This window comes from Prionailurus viverrinus, chromosome E1 (assembly GCF_022837055.1).
Source record: "Prionailurus viverrinus isolate Anna chromosome E1, UM_Priviv_1.0, whole genome shotgun sequence".
Classification (NCBI taxonomy): domain Eukaryota; kingdom Metazoa; phylum Chordata; class Mammalia; order Carnivora; family Felidae; genus Prionailurus; species Prionailurus viverrinus.
Genome location: NC_062574.1, coordinates 17,595,619 through 17,611,760, shown reverse-complemented (window position 1 = coordinate 17,611,760; position 16,142 = coordinate 17,595,619). Strand labels below are relative to the sequence as shown.

Genomic DNA, 16,142 nt, shown 5'->3' with positions numbered 1-16,142 from the left:
TATGGCTGGGTGTAAATAAATATTAAAAAAACAAGACTGGAAGAGGAGACAGATGCAGAGATCTTTGTACCTCATATCAAAATGTAACATGTCGGGAGCCTGAGTGGCTCAGTTGGTTGAGCCTCCGACTTTGACTCAGGTTGTGATCTCACGGTTCGTGACTTTGAGCCCCATATCGGGCTCTCTGCTGTCAGCACAGATCCTGCTTCAAATCTCCGTCCCCCTCTCTCTCTCTCTGCCCCATCCCCACTGGTTCTCTCTCTCTCTCTCTCTCTCTCTTTCAAAATCAATAAATAAACTTAAAAAAAAAAAATGGAACATGTCAATGACGTGAGAATTGGGTGAAACGACGATGGACGAGTTAAGAGGGGGCACCCAGCTTGTATTCAAGAGCTACAGGACCCCACAAGAAACTGTTCTTTTATAGAGTTTCAGGACTCCCCCCCCCCTTTTTTTAATGCGTATTTATTTTTGAGAGACAAAGAGAGCTTGCATGGGGGAGGGGCAGAGAAATCAGGAGACACTGAATTCGAAGCAGGCGCCAAGCTGTCAGCAAAAGCCCGAGGCGGGGCTCGAACCCATGAATCGTGAGATCATGACCCGAGGTGAAAGTCAGACCTTAACCGACTGAGCCATCCAGGCGCCCCCCATGGCTTTCCCCCTTTATCTCCCACTTCCTCTCTCTGCTTCAAGACCCTGCGAATCAATGTGTGTTATTGGCGAGAGAAGGTTCCCGGAAGCTACGGTGTGTCCCAGGCCTTTCCTTGCTTCCTAGGCCTGGGCCTCAGCCCGGCTCCCCACCACATCTACGGGCTGCCCTCCGGAGAATACCCAGGGCTGATGAAGGTGAGTGGAAAGGCCCAGAGAAGGCTGGCAGGGGCCCATGCAGATTTGGGCCAGCTGCTCTAAGGTCCTTTTCTTTTTTTTTTTTTTTTAATTTTTTTTGTTTCAACGTTTATTTATTTTTGGGACAGAGAGAGACAGAGCATGAACGGGGGAGGGGCAGAGAGAGAGGGAGACACAGAATCGGAAACAGGCTCCAGGCTCTGAGCCGTCAGCCCAGAGCCCGACGCGGGGCTCGAACTCCCGGACCGCGAGATCGTGACCTGGCTGAAGTCGGACGCTTAACCGACTGCACCATCCAGGCACCCCTCTAAGGTCCTTTTCAACAGATCCCTCAGAACCCCCCTCCCTTTCGGGGAGCAGAAGGAGCAGGAGAAGAATACTTCACCATTCCCTATTTGCAGCACAAGACCCCCAGCTGTCCTGAGGCGGCAAAGGGAGCCCTTCCTTTGCAAACACAGGGTTGGAGGGGGAAGGAACAGCTAAGGCAACCTCGAGTGGCAACACACACAGCATCGGTCAGGACTGGGGAAGGCTGGGATGATGGATGGGGGCCCTCTGTGAGAGCCTGCCCCCTGGGCTGGGGGGGTGTGCAGGAAGGCCGGCCCTCGCAGCTCACACCGCTCTGATTGGGAGCTAGGTCTGCTATCACCACGGCAACAATGTAGATCCTGAGGAGCGGGACTGCCCGGAAGCATTCTCAGACATCCAAGACGTCCAGATCCTGGGCCGCTTTGTCAGAGATCACTTACCTGACCTAGAGCCCAAGCCTGCCCTTTTGGAGCCCTGCTTGTACGCGGTAAGGGTGTGGGCGGCGGGGCAGGCCCCTCTCACAGCCCCGGAGAACAGGGGAAGGAGACAGAACTCAGCACTGCTCAGGCTCACATCTGATTGACCCCTGACATGATATGTGACTTGAAACAAATGAGCTTATTTCCGTGGGTCGGTTCACCTCTACCGGAGAGGCCCCGCTAGAGGTTATTCATATTCCTTTTCATTAGCACACGAGGCTGATGCCTGGCTGCCCCTCGCTATGTTTCCCAGAAGAGCTCTAAAAGATTTTTTGGCAAGATGTTCTAGTTGAACAGGCCTTAGGGACGAAGAGAAGAGACAGATGTCACCAGGGCCTGAGGCGTCTTGGCTAAAGTTAGTTTACACGCATTAACTGAGCACCTACTGTGTTCATAGCTCTGTCTGAGAAGAGAGGCAGATGGACAAATGAGAAAGGCTGTCGCACCCGGAGGGGGCACTGGCATGCAGAATGCATCCTTGTGCCCCGTTCCCATTTTTTCTGGAAAGCAACCCAGCCCGGTCCCCTCCCTCCCTTGCCTGCGGCTCTTCCTCTTCTTTCTATCCTCAGAGGACACAGGTGTGATCGTTTCTTTCTAGAACACCCCTGATGGGCACTTCATTCTTGATCGACACCCAAAGTATGACAACGTTGTCATCGGTGCTGGATTCTCTGGTGAGCCTGAGCAGGGGAAGACGTGCCTTAAAGCTGACCTATCTCCGTACCAGGCAGAATGTTGTTTTCTTTTTCTTTCTTTCTTTTTTTTTTTTTAATGTTTATTTATTTATTTTGAGAGAGAGAGAGAGAGAGCTCAAGCGGGGCAGGGGCAGGGAAAATGGTGTTTTCTGCGCTCTTGGCCGGCCAAAGTCTAGACTCGACTGTAAAAAGGTGCTGGGTGGTGCAATCAGAGAAGAAAGTTTCGATAGCTCTGGTGGGAGGCAGCTTCCAGTTTTGGGATGCGGACCAAGAAGAGAGGTGGCCTTATTTGGGGACAGGGTAGCGGACATGCAGGGACCCCAGCCGCTGTCTCTGAGGAGGCTTGACAACCTGCTCTCCTTTCCCCAGGACATGGATTCAAGCTCTCCCCTGTTGTGGGGAAGATCCTGTATGAATTAAGCATGAAATTAACGCCATCGTATGACTTGACACCTTTTAGAATGAGCCGCTTCCCCGGCCTGGGCAAAGCCCACCTCTGACCCCTGGCCAGCGCTTCCTTTTTGTACACTGGAGCCGGGAATAAAGCCCTCTGGCTGTAACATGCCCTCGTGTTCTCCCGCCTCTCTTGAGTCCCCTGTCAACGCCGCTTGATTGAGTCGACCTTCTCTCCCTGGCCAGCTCTCCAGTCCTCACTACTTTTTTGCTTCCGGAAGGTCAACCAGATATTCCACAATCACAGAGTAGCAAGGACCTTTGAGATGGCTGTCTCAATAAGGAGGACGCGTAAGGAGTGGCTCACGGGACCAAAGCAGTTGACATTCTCTTCGCTGAGGCATTTGGTAAACCTGGGGGTGGATGTGACTAACGCTGCCCAGGGGAGGGCAAACAGAACGACGTGTAGACCGCTGCTGCCCTTGGAGTTCCTTTTCCGAAAGCTGGAGCCACCCTCCATCACCAACTCCCATAAAATCTGGCTCACCTTGGGTGCACAATATGTGTTTGTTGGAAAAAACGTGTTGAGCAAACAAATAAATAAAAAGCTGCATTGCACTAAAGTCTGCGGTGGGCTGTATTTTCCATGCGACCTTATTTCTCAGAGACTTTAATTGTCTAACTCAGCACCCCAGAGTCCATTATCCCAGGAATCCTTGGGGTCTTTATCCTCTCAGGGCGCCGCGCCCTCTCTCCCTGGATTCTTTGTCTGGTTCTCGTCCTCTCTCTGGTTCTGCGAAGACGCTTAGCTCCCCAGTCTCTCATTAGGGTGTATTGTCAGGTCCTTATGAAGATGGAGTTGTTATACCAGAAAGGAAGAGAGAGGCACACTCGCTTAGAAACCCTGTTCAATGTTTGAATGTTAAATGTGCCATTTTATTATCATTAGGATTGCTCCCACTTAATGAAACGGCATTAGCACCGAGTCGGCTGGCCTCCTCGCACTAATTGCTTTGGAAGGGAACAGGCTCATAACTACCCCAGGGTGGGTGGAGGGGGGAGGGGGGTAACAGGGACTCGAGCGGGGCCCATCGAGCTCAGTCGAAACCCCAGCAGGAGCAGCTCCAGACCGGGCCAGTGTGACTTGAGAAAAGGCCTGCTCTGGGGAGAGAAAAACTGGGACCAGCTGGGGTGGAAATGTCAGGAGGAGGCAGTGAGTGGGAAGAGAGGGAAATGGGAATAGGAGTAAAAATATCCCCAAAGGAAAGACAACACAGAGGAAATTGCCTCGTAGGCCTAGGCACGCGGATCGGCGCTGACTTCTCCGGGGAGTTGTAAAAGCCAGCCAGTCTCCCGCGCCCCAGCCAGGTCTGCTTCTTAGGTGCTCTCCGAGGCTCCCCTGCACCTCAGCTCCCATAAAGTGGGAATAATCACGTCTGCAGAGTAGGAATAACGCTAAGGTGATGCCAGGCGCCAGGAGCCAGACAGACGCAAAAGGACAAACACTGGAGGATTCCACCCACAGGTGACGCTTACGGCAGTCAGATTCACAGGGACGGGAAGTGGATGGCCGCTTCCGGGGAGCTGAGGAGACGGGGGAATGGGGAGTTAGTGTGTAAGGGAGCAGGGTTTCGGTTCGGGAAGGTAACAAAGTTGCGCAGATGGTGGTGACGGCTTCACAACACCGTGGTTTAACACATTACAAACGCAAACGTGGTTTAAGAGAGTGTACTCAATGCCACGGAACGGTGACACTTAAAGATGATTAGGGGCGCCTGGGTGGCGCAGTCGGTTAAGCGGCCGACTTCAGCCGGGTCACGATCTCGCGGTCCGCGAGTTCGAGCCCCGCGTCGGGCTCTGGGCTGATGGCTCTGAGCCTGGAGCCTGTTTCCGATTCTGTGTCTCCCTCTCTCTCTGCCCCTCCCCCGTTCATGCTCTGTCTCTCTCTGTCCCAAAAATAAATAAACGTTGAAAAAAAAAAAAAGATGATTAAAATGGGCAGCGCCTGGGTGGCTCAGTCGGTTGAGCGACCGACTCTTCAACATTTATTTATTTTTGGGATAGAGAGACAGAGCATGAACGGGGGAGGGACAGAGAGAGAGGGAGACACAGAATCGGAAGCAGACTCCAGGCTCTGAGCATCAGCCCAGAGCCCGACGCGAGGCTCGAACTCACGGACCGCGAGATCGTGACCCGGCTGAAGTCGGACGCTTAACCGACTGCACCACCCAGGCACCCGAGCGACCGACTCTTGATTTCGGCTCAGGTCATGATCTCTCAGGTTTGTGAGACCGAGTGCCGAGTTGGGCTCGTGCTGCCAGCTGGGAGCTGGCTTGGGATTCTCTCTCCCTCTCTCTCTCTGCCCCTCCCCTGCTTGAGCACTCGCAGGCACACCCTCTCTCCCTCTCAAAAATAGAATAACAGGATACTTATTCTATTGAGTATTAAGTATAAGTATTCTGTTATTTATTTATTTTTATAAAGATTTCCATTTTTACAATATTTATTTTCTTATTTTCGAGAGAGAGAGAGAGAGAGAGAGTGAGCAGGGGGGGGCAGAGAGAGAGAGGCAGAGGATCCAAAGCAGGCTCTGCACTGACAGCAGAGAGCCTGATACGGGGCTCAAACTCACAAACTGTGAGATCATGACCCGAGCCGAAGTTGGACCTTACGCGACTGAGCCACCCAGGCATCCCAGTAAATAAACGTTAAAAAATGATGACAAAGGTGCATTTTGTGTCACGTATATTTTATCACAATAAAAAAATGGGAATAATAACACTGACCAACTTTACAAGGGTGTGTGAGGATCGAAGAGATCACTCGTTCAATATACAATTTTTTTTTTTTTTTGAGAAAGAGAGAGAGAGGGCACACGTGAGCAAGGGGCAGAGAGAGAGAGACAGAGAGAATCCCAGGAGGGGCAGAGGGAGAGAGAAATAAAGAGGGAGAGACAAGTGGAGCTCACCGGAAGTGGGGGTTGAGCTCACCCCACGTGGGACTCGAACTCACGCACCATGAGATCATGACTTGAGCCCAAGCCAGATGCTTGGCGACTGAGCCACCCGGGCGCCCCAATACACGTTTATTGAAATTCTGCTATGTGCCGGGGACTGTGCTAGGCATCCTGGATGTATCTGTGAAGAAAACATGAAATCTCTGCTCTTGTGGCGTTCACCCAGTCCAATGTGAAGACCTATAAACAGTACGCATGAGTAAATTTTATCGTAATTTAGAAGGTGACAGGTGCGTTGGGAAAAAGACGGAGCAGGAAGGGGAAGATAGAGAACTCTGGCGGAGGCGGGTTGGGGGACGCTGCCCTTTGCGATGATGGTGATGGTGACGATGGCAGTCAACCTGGGACTCAGTGAGGAGAGGCATTTGAGCAGCCCAGGAAGAGGGGGGAGGGCACCATGCACATAGTGGGATATGTAGAAGAGAATGCAGTAAACTGTAAAGCGAGGTATCGTGTTGTTGCTGAGAGAGAGAGAGAGAAACGGGGTACACAGAGAGATCCGTGTAAGATCCTGCTGTCTCCCGAGCTGGCAAAGTTGGGGAGAAAGGGTGTTGGGAACCTCTCCCTCTCATTCAATGGCTGCCCGCAGCTCCCTCTGCCTCTGCTTCGCTCAGTGCCGCCCTCCTCCCCCAGCCAGCTGCAGATCCCCTTCCAAAATATCCAGTCTTATTCAGCTTGCTGGTGACAGTAAAGGAGGGGACCAATGTCTAGAAGAGGCTGAGAAAGGACAAGTGGGGGATGCTGACAAGCCCTGCCTGAGCTGGTGTGTCCTAAAAACGGAGTGTGAGGAGGGGCGGGGGCGTGTGGGGGTAGGAAGGGGTGTGTGTGGGAGGGATGAGGTCAGGAAGGAGTGGAGAGAAAAAGGAGCCGCAGAAGAAGAGACTGGTCATGTGCAGACCAAGAAGGCAGGCAGGGACCTCCAGGGGTGCTGCCCACCCCCAAAGCCAAAGGAAGCTGGTCCAGAATGCCCAAGAGGGAGGATCCGAGCACTTCGTATTGGGGCTCGGATGGGGTCCTGGAGGGGATGTAGGCAATGAAGAGTCCGTGGGCACAGAGGAGAGGAAACACCATTGTTGAAGGTGGGGGTGGGGATGGACACCTTGAGGTTTTTAGAAACATGGAAGGATTTACCAAAACCGACCCACCTACATTATCTCCCTGCTTCCCTCCGGCCTGAGCGTGGCCAGGCATGCCCCTTCAGGCAGACCCTACGTTTCTTCAAGATGGAAGGAAATCGCAATAAATCGGGCAGGCAATAAGAGACCTCTGGAAAGGCCGCTAGGGTCTGCACAGGCTGCAGGGGAGAGATAAGGGCAGCGGAGAGAAAGAGGCCAGCATGGTTGCCAACCAGACGAAGGAAAACAGAGGCAGGCTAAAAATAGGTTGGGGGTGGGGAGGGAGGAAAGCCAGTCCAGAAAAGAAGGGAAAGCGGAGGCAATCGATGCCATTGTGACTCTGACCCAATTCTTCCTCTCTCAGCCTCACCAAACTGAAAAACTCGGGGGTGACCGGGGAAGAGGGAAAGGTCTGGCCCAGAGAGAGGAGAGTCAGAAAGTCATGTGAGTCCTAAGACCTGGGCAGCTGTGGAGCACAAGTCAGTAATCGTGACGTGGAAAAGAGGGGGTAAAGTGTACGTAGTGCTAGTTAAACCCTTCCCAGAGTTTGGTGCCCCAGGACAGGCTTAAGACCTTAAGGAGTGTGAGTGTAACTCGGAAGGAGGAGGTTCAGCTGTCTACAAAGGTGAAAGGAGGCGATGAGGATGAGTTAGTCTGGAGACAGTAAGCAGGAGTCACTTGACAGCTTGAGTTTTACTTCTCAGAAACGTGATTAAAGAGAATTTGGCTACTGGATATTTTATTTCTTTAATTTTTGAAGTTTATTTATTTTGAGAGAGAGAGAAAGAGAGAGAGCACGAGCAGGGGAAGGGCAGAGACAGAGAGGGTGAGAGAGAATTCCCAGCAGGCTCCACACACGGTCAGCGCAGGGCCCGATGCGGGGCTCGAACGCACGGCCCGTGAGATCGTGACCTGAGCCAAAATCAAGAGTTGGACTCTTAACCAACTGAGCCACCTGGACAGGCATGGATATTTTACTTCGACGGCGGGCTTCCAGTACAGCAGGAGGGATTTAGGTTAGACCTCAGGAAATCCATCCCGCTAAGCAGATTTGTGAGACATTAAAACATGTACAGAAACACTCTTGTGGTATCCTTTCCTTGGACATCTTTAACAATGAGAGGCCCATCTATCTGGGCCTGTATAGGTTTTCCTGAAGGCTAGGGCCTCCCCAGAAACCTCTGGGAGACTTCCGGCTAGAGAGGAGATCTAAGGTTTTTATTACCCTTGAGGTAGGGTCTAAAATGGGTTTCTGGATCCGGGCCGATGGCAGGGCAAATGTAAGCACCTGGGCCAGCAAGGGGAGGCACAAGGTGGGCTGAGTCTGTAGGGCAGGGAGAAGCAGCAGAGACAAGGGGCGGGCTTCTAACGGGCAGGGCCCAGTGGCATTTACATAACTTTGAATAATGAATGAGCCCAGCTCTGGGGCTCCTAGTCAGCATGCTCATCTGCATCTTTATTAAGCTTTATAAATGATTCAGCTCCCTACCCCTTCCCCCCCAGCCCCTGCCCAGCCTGCCCCAAGCATCAGGGTAGCTGATTGCTCATTATTTTAGACTAGATTTGTTTCACCAACATTCAGTGAGGCATGGAGTGGGGGACGCAGGAGGGAGAAACGTGGCCAAAAGGCAGGTGGAGTTGAGGGGAAGGGGACAGAAGCAGCAGCCACGGGAAGGCAGGCAGACGGCTGGGAGCTAGGGACCTGGGCATAATTCTCTAAATGGCTCCTGGGGCCAACATCTTCAGGGACGAGAAGTTTCTTAAGATTCCCCAAAAGGTGCTGGGTTCAAGTCCCATTCAATCCCCGGTTTCCCTCGCACCTGCTGCCAAGCCCCCCGCAGGCCCCTCGCTCAGCTCCATTGCAATGTTGAGCCACTTGAGCAGCCAAATGATGAGTACAGCCCCCAGGGAAGTTCTCACTTTTTCCTGAGGCAGGAATTTTGATATTTTCACACACATACACACACACACACACACACACACACACGCACACACACACACACACACAATCTGCTACACTTGCAAGGTGAGAACAGGCATCAGGCATTATTAGGGGAGAACGAGACAGACACAGACACACATGGTATGTGGGTTTGTAGGGACAAGGAAGCCTCCCGCCCACAGAGTTCGAGCCCACCTGGAGGAGAAGGCTGGAGAAGACGCACGGCCTTCAGTGTGTCCCGGGAGGGCATGTTAGTGCCAAGTGCTCTGGGACCTGCCGGGTCTACCGGCTGGAGGCAGGGAGAGGTATTAAAAGCCTAGACAAGGAGGAGTTGGCAGGAAACTGGTAGGGGGAAAGGTAAAGCATTTCTCAACCCTGGCTGCACATTAAAACTACCCAGGGAGCTTTAAAAAATATGATGCTTGGGATCCACCCAAGACCAATTAAATTGGAATCCCTGAATGAGAAAGCCCTTAAGCACAGTATTTTTTCAAAGGCTCCTCAGTGTTGTTTCGATCCTGATTGGAACACATTTTTAAATTTTATATATAGACAGTTTATTAAATTATTAATATATAAAAGAAAATCAGAGAAATCTAAACATTGGATATTTGGTATTAAGGACTTATTGATAATGTATTTAGGTGTGATATGAGTATTGTGATTACATTTTTAAAGTATCTTTGTCTTTTCTTTGAGGGATATACACTAAGGTGTTTCTTGAGAAAGTGATATGTCTGGGGTCTACTTCAAAATAATCCAGTAGAGGGCATGGGAAAGTGGGTGGGGGTGTAGATGACGCAAGATTTGCTCAGTGTTGATAACTGTTTTGTTTTTAATTTGTTTTAAGTTTATTTTCCGAGGGGGAGAGAGAGAGAGAGAGAGAGAGAGAGAGAGAGAAAAGCATGAGTGGGGGAGGGGCAGAGAGAGGGAGAGAGAGAATCTCAAGCAGGCTCAGCACTGCCAGCTCAGAGCCTGATGTGGGGCTGGAACCCACAAATCCCATGACCTCAGCAGAAATCAAGAGCTGGTCCCTTAACCGATTGGGCCACTCAGGCGCCCCCAGTGTTGATAACTGCTGAAGCTGCTTGATAGAGAAGTTCGTTGCATTATTCTTTTCACTTTTTGTATACAAAACAATAAACGGAGTTCCTTGAGTGTTTCTAATATAAGGCAGGGTGAGAACCACAGAGCCAGGCACTCAGCAGAAAAGGGGTCACCATGGCACCTCTGTGGACACAATTGGCTTCAAGCAGAGCAGGTTTGTGGGACCCTAAATGATAGGTGAGGGTCCTGACCGCAGGCAGAGCTGCAGAAACCACTTGGCGGGGGGGGGGGATGATACATAACAGTTAGTGATGCAGTTGGGGATGGGAGGCGTCCAAGCCTTCTTCCCCAGCCAGCACAGTCTCTGGGGACTCAGTCCCCATGCCCTGTGCACCAAAGTGTAGGGCGTTGGGAGTGGTCACTGGACAGAGGGTCACTGGGTGCCTGAGGCACCCAGAGCAAGAAGCCAGCTTCGCTCCTCTTTCTCAATCCCCACCTCTCCTAATTCCACAGGAGCTGGACCCCATCTCAGCAGGCACCCCTCTTCCCCAGGCACCCGCCTTTCTTAACTGCCATCACCACTGCTTCCCTGCGCTGTCACTCCCCTGACGGGCTCATCTGCCCGTGCCAGGGAACATTAGCCCAGCTGACTTCATCAAGGAGGTGAGGGAAGGCAACACAAATCCACAAAAGTATGGGCACCCAGGCACCCACCCCCAGCGGCAGAGCTGTCCTGAGCTGCTGAGAGATTCGCAGAAGCTTGGTTTCATTTGCATATCACTCCTTTAATAAACAATTCAAATGAATCCCAAATTTTCAGTTTTCTGCTATCCACTGGTGGGATCTCCTCACATTTGTCCCTGACACAGAGCAACCATTCCCACGTTCTCCACGTGCTCTTGTGAAATAACTTCCCGGCCAGCGGAGGGGTACGATGCCCCCACCCCACTCCGCGCCCCTCCCATACTGAACTTAGCCCGCCCCCCCCAGTCCCTCCCCCCACCCCTGCAGGCACCACCAGCACGGCATCAGGCTCAGTTTGGGGCTCTCGATCTGTCTTCTCCGCTCCATTACCTTCCCCTGATGGCCTCTAGGGGCTGGGGAGGGGAGAGACTTGGAGGGGGTCTATTTAAGAGATTTTTGGAATCTGTGCCTGCGCATCACCCGCTGCCATGAGTTATTTCAGCGCCGATGTTTGTCTCGAGCTGATTATTCCAGCCCGAGAACAGGTGGAGCAGCCTGCGGTGGCTTATTCGTCAGCCAAGGCCATCTGTTCCCAACAAGCTGAGATTTGTAGCTGATTTCTACTGGGGAGCAAGGAGTGGGGGTGGGGAGGGAGATGAAACTCACCCTGACGCCCCAGGGGACTTACTCCTCCTGGACCTTCTGCAAAGCCTGAACCCTCAGACATCCCCTTCTGACACCTATACCTTCTCATTTTCTCAGAGAACTCACTGGTCACTTGATGCTCTGAAGCAGCAAAGATACTTTTTCCTTAAGGGGCTAAACCTTCTTAGATGGTCAGGTATGAGAAGCACAAATCGATCAGCCAGGCACAAAGTCTGGCCGTGGAGCCATGTCGACCCACAGAGATCTTAAAAAAAAAAAAACGAACAAAAAAAAAAACGTATACAACTGTGACACGCATATCCTAAATGACCTTTTGACTCTTGGCTTCTCCTTACCCATTCTGCCACACCAGTCCCCCTTCACCAACAGGAGTACAAGAGGCTCCTCGCCTCAACCTGTCTCCTGAAGGGCTCCCAGCTACACGGGAGGGCAGGTCTAGATGCTCCCCTGACTTCCTCTCCCCTAAATACCCTGTTCAAGTTCCACCCTCCAATCTGCTCCTTTTCCAGCTTCTACGCTCAGCCGTGCCAAGAGATGCCTGCTGCTTTAAAAACGGCTTTCCCGGAGCAAGGGATCTAAGCAGTTTCTAAGCAGCTTTGCCACATGGTCCCCCCACCCCCCACCCCCCCTTTGGCTACTATTTCTATCTATGAAATGCCAGGAAAGAAGCTACTCTTAAAATCACACTAATATGACAATTTGGGGCTTTCTTTGGTGTTTGGCACAGATATATATCTGTACTGACTTAAAAAAGAAAAAAAACCGAGGGGAGACTGGGTGGCTCATTTGGTTAAGCGCTCAACTTCAGCTCAGGTCATGAGTGGTGGTTCATGAGTTCAGTCCCGCTTTGGGCTCGCTGCTGTCAGCGCAGAGCCTGACAAGGGGCTGGAACTCACGACCTGTGAGATCGTGACCTGAGTCGGATGCTTAACCGACTGAGCCATCCAGGCGCCCCGAGGTCCCTTCTAATGTTTATCTAACATCTGTGCTTTCGCGTGTACTTTTGTCACGCGTTCCCTTTTGTCACGTGTTCCCTTAAGAACCCATTCATAGAGCTGTAAGACCGCCTCACTTTCTAGTTGGTTCTCTAGGGTTATTTTGCCGGTTCCTGGGAACAGACGCTCCTTCTCTGCTGTTAAATCTTGCCCAGTTGGCTCAGTATGTGGCCCACTGGAAAGACAGCCTCCACAGATGAGCTCTAGGACCCTCCAAGGCAGGCTGTGAGTTCTGTGCTTCTCGTGAAGCAACTTCCAGGGCAGTGCCACTCACTAGGGTCACTCTTCCCTCCTCTCCAGAGGATAGTATTCCTGTGGGGGCCAGAAGCAGGCTTCAGGCAAGGGTTCCAACCTCCAACTGCAACTTGCCAGTCCCCAGAACTAAATATGAGCCACGAGGCCTATTGTACCACACACGATTTTGTATTTTGCCTATTTACCAGTCATTGACCTATCTTTCAAAGACATAATGTTTCTAAGGCTATTGGCTGCCTCTAGTTGTTCCAGAATGTGTGTGTGTGTGTGTGTGTGTGTGTGTGTTTTAAACTCCTTCTTTTCTGATTCTGTGCTTTCAAATTCCCTAGCGCCCTCTTTTCCTCAAATCCGTTTGCTTCTTTCTCTAATCTAGTCAGATCATAGATGTGGCACAAAACATATAAAAATTTATTAAAATGTGGAAACTCTTTGACTCTTAAGCCACCTCAAATATAATTTGCCTAGATGGTGTGAACCTTAATATCCTTTTTGAGGTTTTCTCTCTCTCTCTCTTTTTGGTAAAACTGTCATAGCTGACTTTTGATATCTAAAGCAAATTCTATCTGCACATTTAAGTATTCCACTGGGAGATTTATGTCACTGACTTCAATCGCAAAGCACACATCCTTTTTGGAATCTCCCTCATGTATATGACCCATCACTGGGGTTTACACTACAAAAGACTCAATTTCTCTGTGAAATTCCGTCTAAACAAATCTAGCATCCTTGTTAACTCCAAAATGGCTATTGCTCTGGAAATCGCTCCTCCCAGATCAACGTTTATTTATTTTTTGGGGGGACAGAGAGAGACAGAGCATGAATGGGGGAGGGGCAGAGAGAGAGGGAGACACAGAATCGGAAACAGGCTCCAGGCTCTGAGCCATCAGCCCAGAGCCCGACGCGGGGCTCGAACTCACGGACCGCGAGATCGTGACCTGGCTGAGGTCAGACGCTTAACCGACTGCGCCACCCAGGCGCCCCCGCTCCTCCCAGATCAAATCCCAGAGAATGGTCTGGATTTTTCCATCGTGCTGTAATGAAATTAGACTGAGGTGAATATAGCTTAATATATGCATTCCGGGCCATGTGGAACTGTTACTCATATTGTTGGCACAGTATATGCATGAAGCAGAAATGTGATAATGTATGGAGGATGCTCTGAAAATTTTAAGGAGCAACATAAATGTAAGGTTGACATTTCCCCCCAAAATGCCAAGAAGCGTTTCCTTACTTAGGCCAGGCCTTGGTGAATACCAGGCACACAGCGATTTAGAGATGAGGTTCTGGACAATGCTTCCTGGCACTCTCACATGTCCCTTTACCCTCTGACAAGGCCAGAACAGCCCGGAGGCTCCAGGGCAGTTGCTGGAACCAAGCTGAGGACCCTGCTAGGACACATATCACCTCTTTGAGCCTCACAGAGAGGACACTTCCGGGTTGTGATGAAGGGGAGAGGATTAGAAATGCTCAGCAAATGGGAACATAGTAAGTAGGTGCTCAGCAAATGGGAACTATTGTTAATTTTATCATCCTCCTCATCCCACGGGTCACTCCTGACAGGCCGGGAAGGGCAGCCTCGTTCCCAGCTTCTGCCAGGGACTTCCAAGAGCCCTGAAAAGGCGGGAAACAGTATTGTCGGTCTGCTGAGCTCCGAGGCCAGGGCTCGCGCCCAGGGAATCCTTGAAGGGCAAGGCCCACGGGCTCCGCCCAGTCCACTGCTTGAGAACCTTTTGAGCGTAGTGGCTTCCGGAGGTGCGGGAAGACCCTTCGGGCGGGGGCGGAGTCGGAGGCGAGGCGCTCCGGAGGCCCGGGTCATGCAAATGAGATATGAATATGCTAATACAGGCGGGCTCCCCACGATTGGGAGGGCGTCTGCCGGGACCGGCAGAGCCCGCGGGGAAACGGGAGAAGAAATGCAGAGAGGAAGCGGAGGCGCACCCGGGCTGCTGGACGCAACCGGCCCCAGACCGACTGGCGCTGGGAGAAGACGTCCCTCCCCCGGCACCGGCATCGCGCTGCCCGACTCGCGCCGCCAGCCGGGCCCTCCGGATCCTTACCGAGGGTGATGAAGGGGTGGGGGTGGGAGGTTCTGTGGGCAGCAGTGAGGGGCTCCCTCCGAATTGAGAAGCCAAAAGGTTGTCAGCGGTACCACCTTGTTTTACAGATGGGAAAACTGAGTCCGAGAGATTACTGCCCCTTCTCCAGGGTCTCAGCGCTAGCGGCAGAAGCTCTCCGTGGAGTAGGTTCTTGTCTCCTTTTGTTTTGTTTTCACTCCGGCACGTGGACACCACTCTGTAGGTGAAAAAGCAGCAGCCCTAAATGCAGCAGAACTTGGTGCATTACCAAGCATGTCCCGGACTGCCCACCAGGCTGGAGGATTTAGAATAGAATACTTCCTGGGGAAAGATGAAAGGAATTGGGGTGGCAGCCAGTAGCAGCAGCAGCAGGCAAGGACAAATTACCATAGGCCGGTCTGGAATGTGTTGCTGCGTGAAAGGTGAGGAAGTGTTCCAGCTTCTCTGAGAACTAGCTCAGAGGAAATGAAAGGGGAGCAGAAGGATTATGGTTAGATTTAAGGCAGTGCTTTCTCCCAGGGATGATAATGGGGCCCCTTATTCAGTGACCCAGGAAGGCTATGGACCCACCCCCCTCCCTCGCTTCTGAGGGCTTTGGAACCCAACTCCCTCTAGTCCCGAAGGGCCCAGCATGGAGGACAGGAATGAATGATTGACTTTGAAAAGTCCTCACTATTCAGGTAGGAGATCCTTTCCTGGGATGGGCCCCCTGGGCTCTTTGCTGAGGATGAGGACAGCAGACGCGCTGGCTCGGGGGCCCTGAGGGGAAAGCAGCAGTCATGGCATCTCTTGCAACACGCTCACTGCCAAATTGATTCAAATTGGCTTGGATATGAACATATGATTAAAGGAGCGGCGCGATTCATTTATCAGGAGAGATTAAAGAGCGGCATCTGCGCAGCCTAGCTGGGGACAATTAAGGAGCAAATCGCTAAGTGTCTGTGCCACCAGGCATGGGGGTGGGGCATGGTGGGGGGACAACTGGGGTAATCTGCCAAGAGGACACAGGACAAAAGGAAGTAGTTCAGGAGTCACTGTGGGCCCCTGTTGTCTCTGGGCATTGACTGGGCACCTTGGGGAGCCTCACAAGGCTTTGGGCCCCACCCATGCCTCTCGTTAGACAGGAGATTCTATGGAGGCAGCTTTGAGCCTGGCACAGGGACAGATTTGCAGCCTTTTTTTCTAGAATCATTTACATCTTAGGGACCAGAGGTGCCCTGAGTGTACAGGTGAGGGCGGAACTTATGGAGCTCTGAAGGCACACCCAAAATGATTGGCCTTTGATGGCCCTACAATCTCTTGGACTCCCCCGGGGAGATGGTGCTGAGGGAATCGCTCCTTTCCTTCTTGGAGCCCAGCACCCTGGCCAAGGGGCTTTGCTGCAACTTGAAGTGTTGGTCATGTGAGGCGATTTCCTGCTTCTTCCTTGGCCTGTGGAGATCCCTACCACCACCTATCTTTCCCTGCCTCAGGGCCTTTGCTTAAGCTCTTTTTTTTCTGGTACACCTGTAGAAGCCTTTCTTCAAACCCCAGATCAAAATACCAGCTCCTTTTAGAAGCCTTCCCATCCTTCTCCAACCCCCTCCGCCATCATATTCCCAAAGCAACCTATTTGTCCTTTTCTT

At 51.8% G+C, this 16,142-nt stretch overlaps 1 protein-coding gene across 2 annotated transcripts in view; it reads left to right on the top strand.

Annotated features, from left to right (window-relative positions):
• PIPOX (pipecolic acid and sarcosine oxidase) overlaps positions 1–2,963 on the top strand; it is a 41,145-nt gene extending 38,182 nt beyond the window's left edge. For both annotated transcript variants that reach the window (XM_047833168.1, XM_047833167.1), the window contains exons 5-8: positions 694–846; positions 1,484–1,642; positions 2,233–2,308; positions 2,699–2,963. In XM_047833168.1, coding sequence (XP_047689124.1) covers positions 694–846; positions 1,484–1,642; positions 2,233–2,308; positions 2,699–2,829 — 519 coding nt within the window. In that variant the 3' untranslated portion in view covers positions 2,830–2,963. The remainder of the gene's footprint in view (positions 1–693; positions 847–1,483; positions 1,643–2,232; positions 2,309–2,698) is intronic.
• Positions 2,964–16,142: the final 13,179 nt, after the last annotated feature.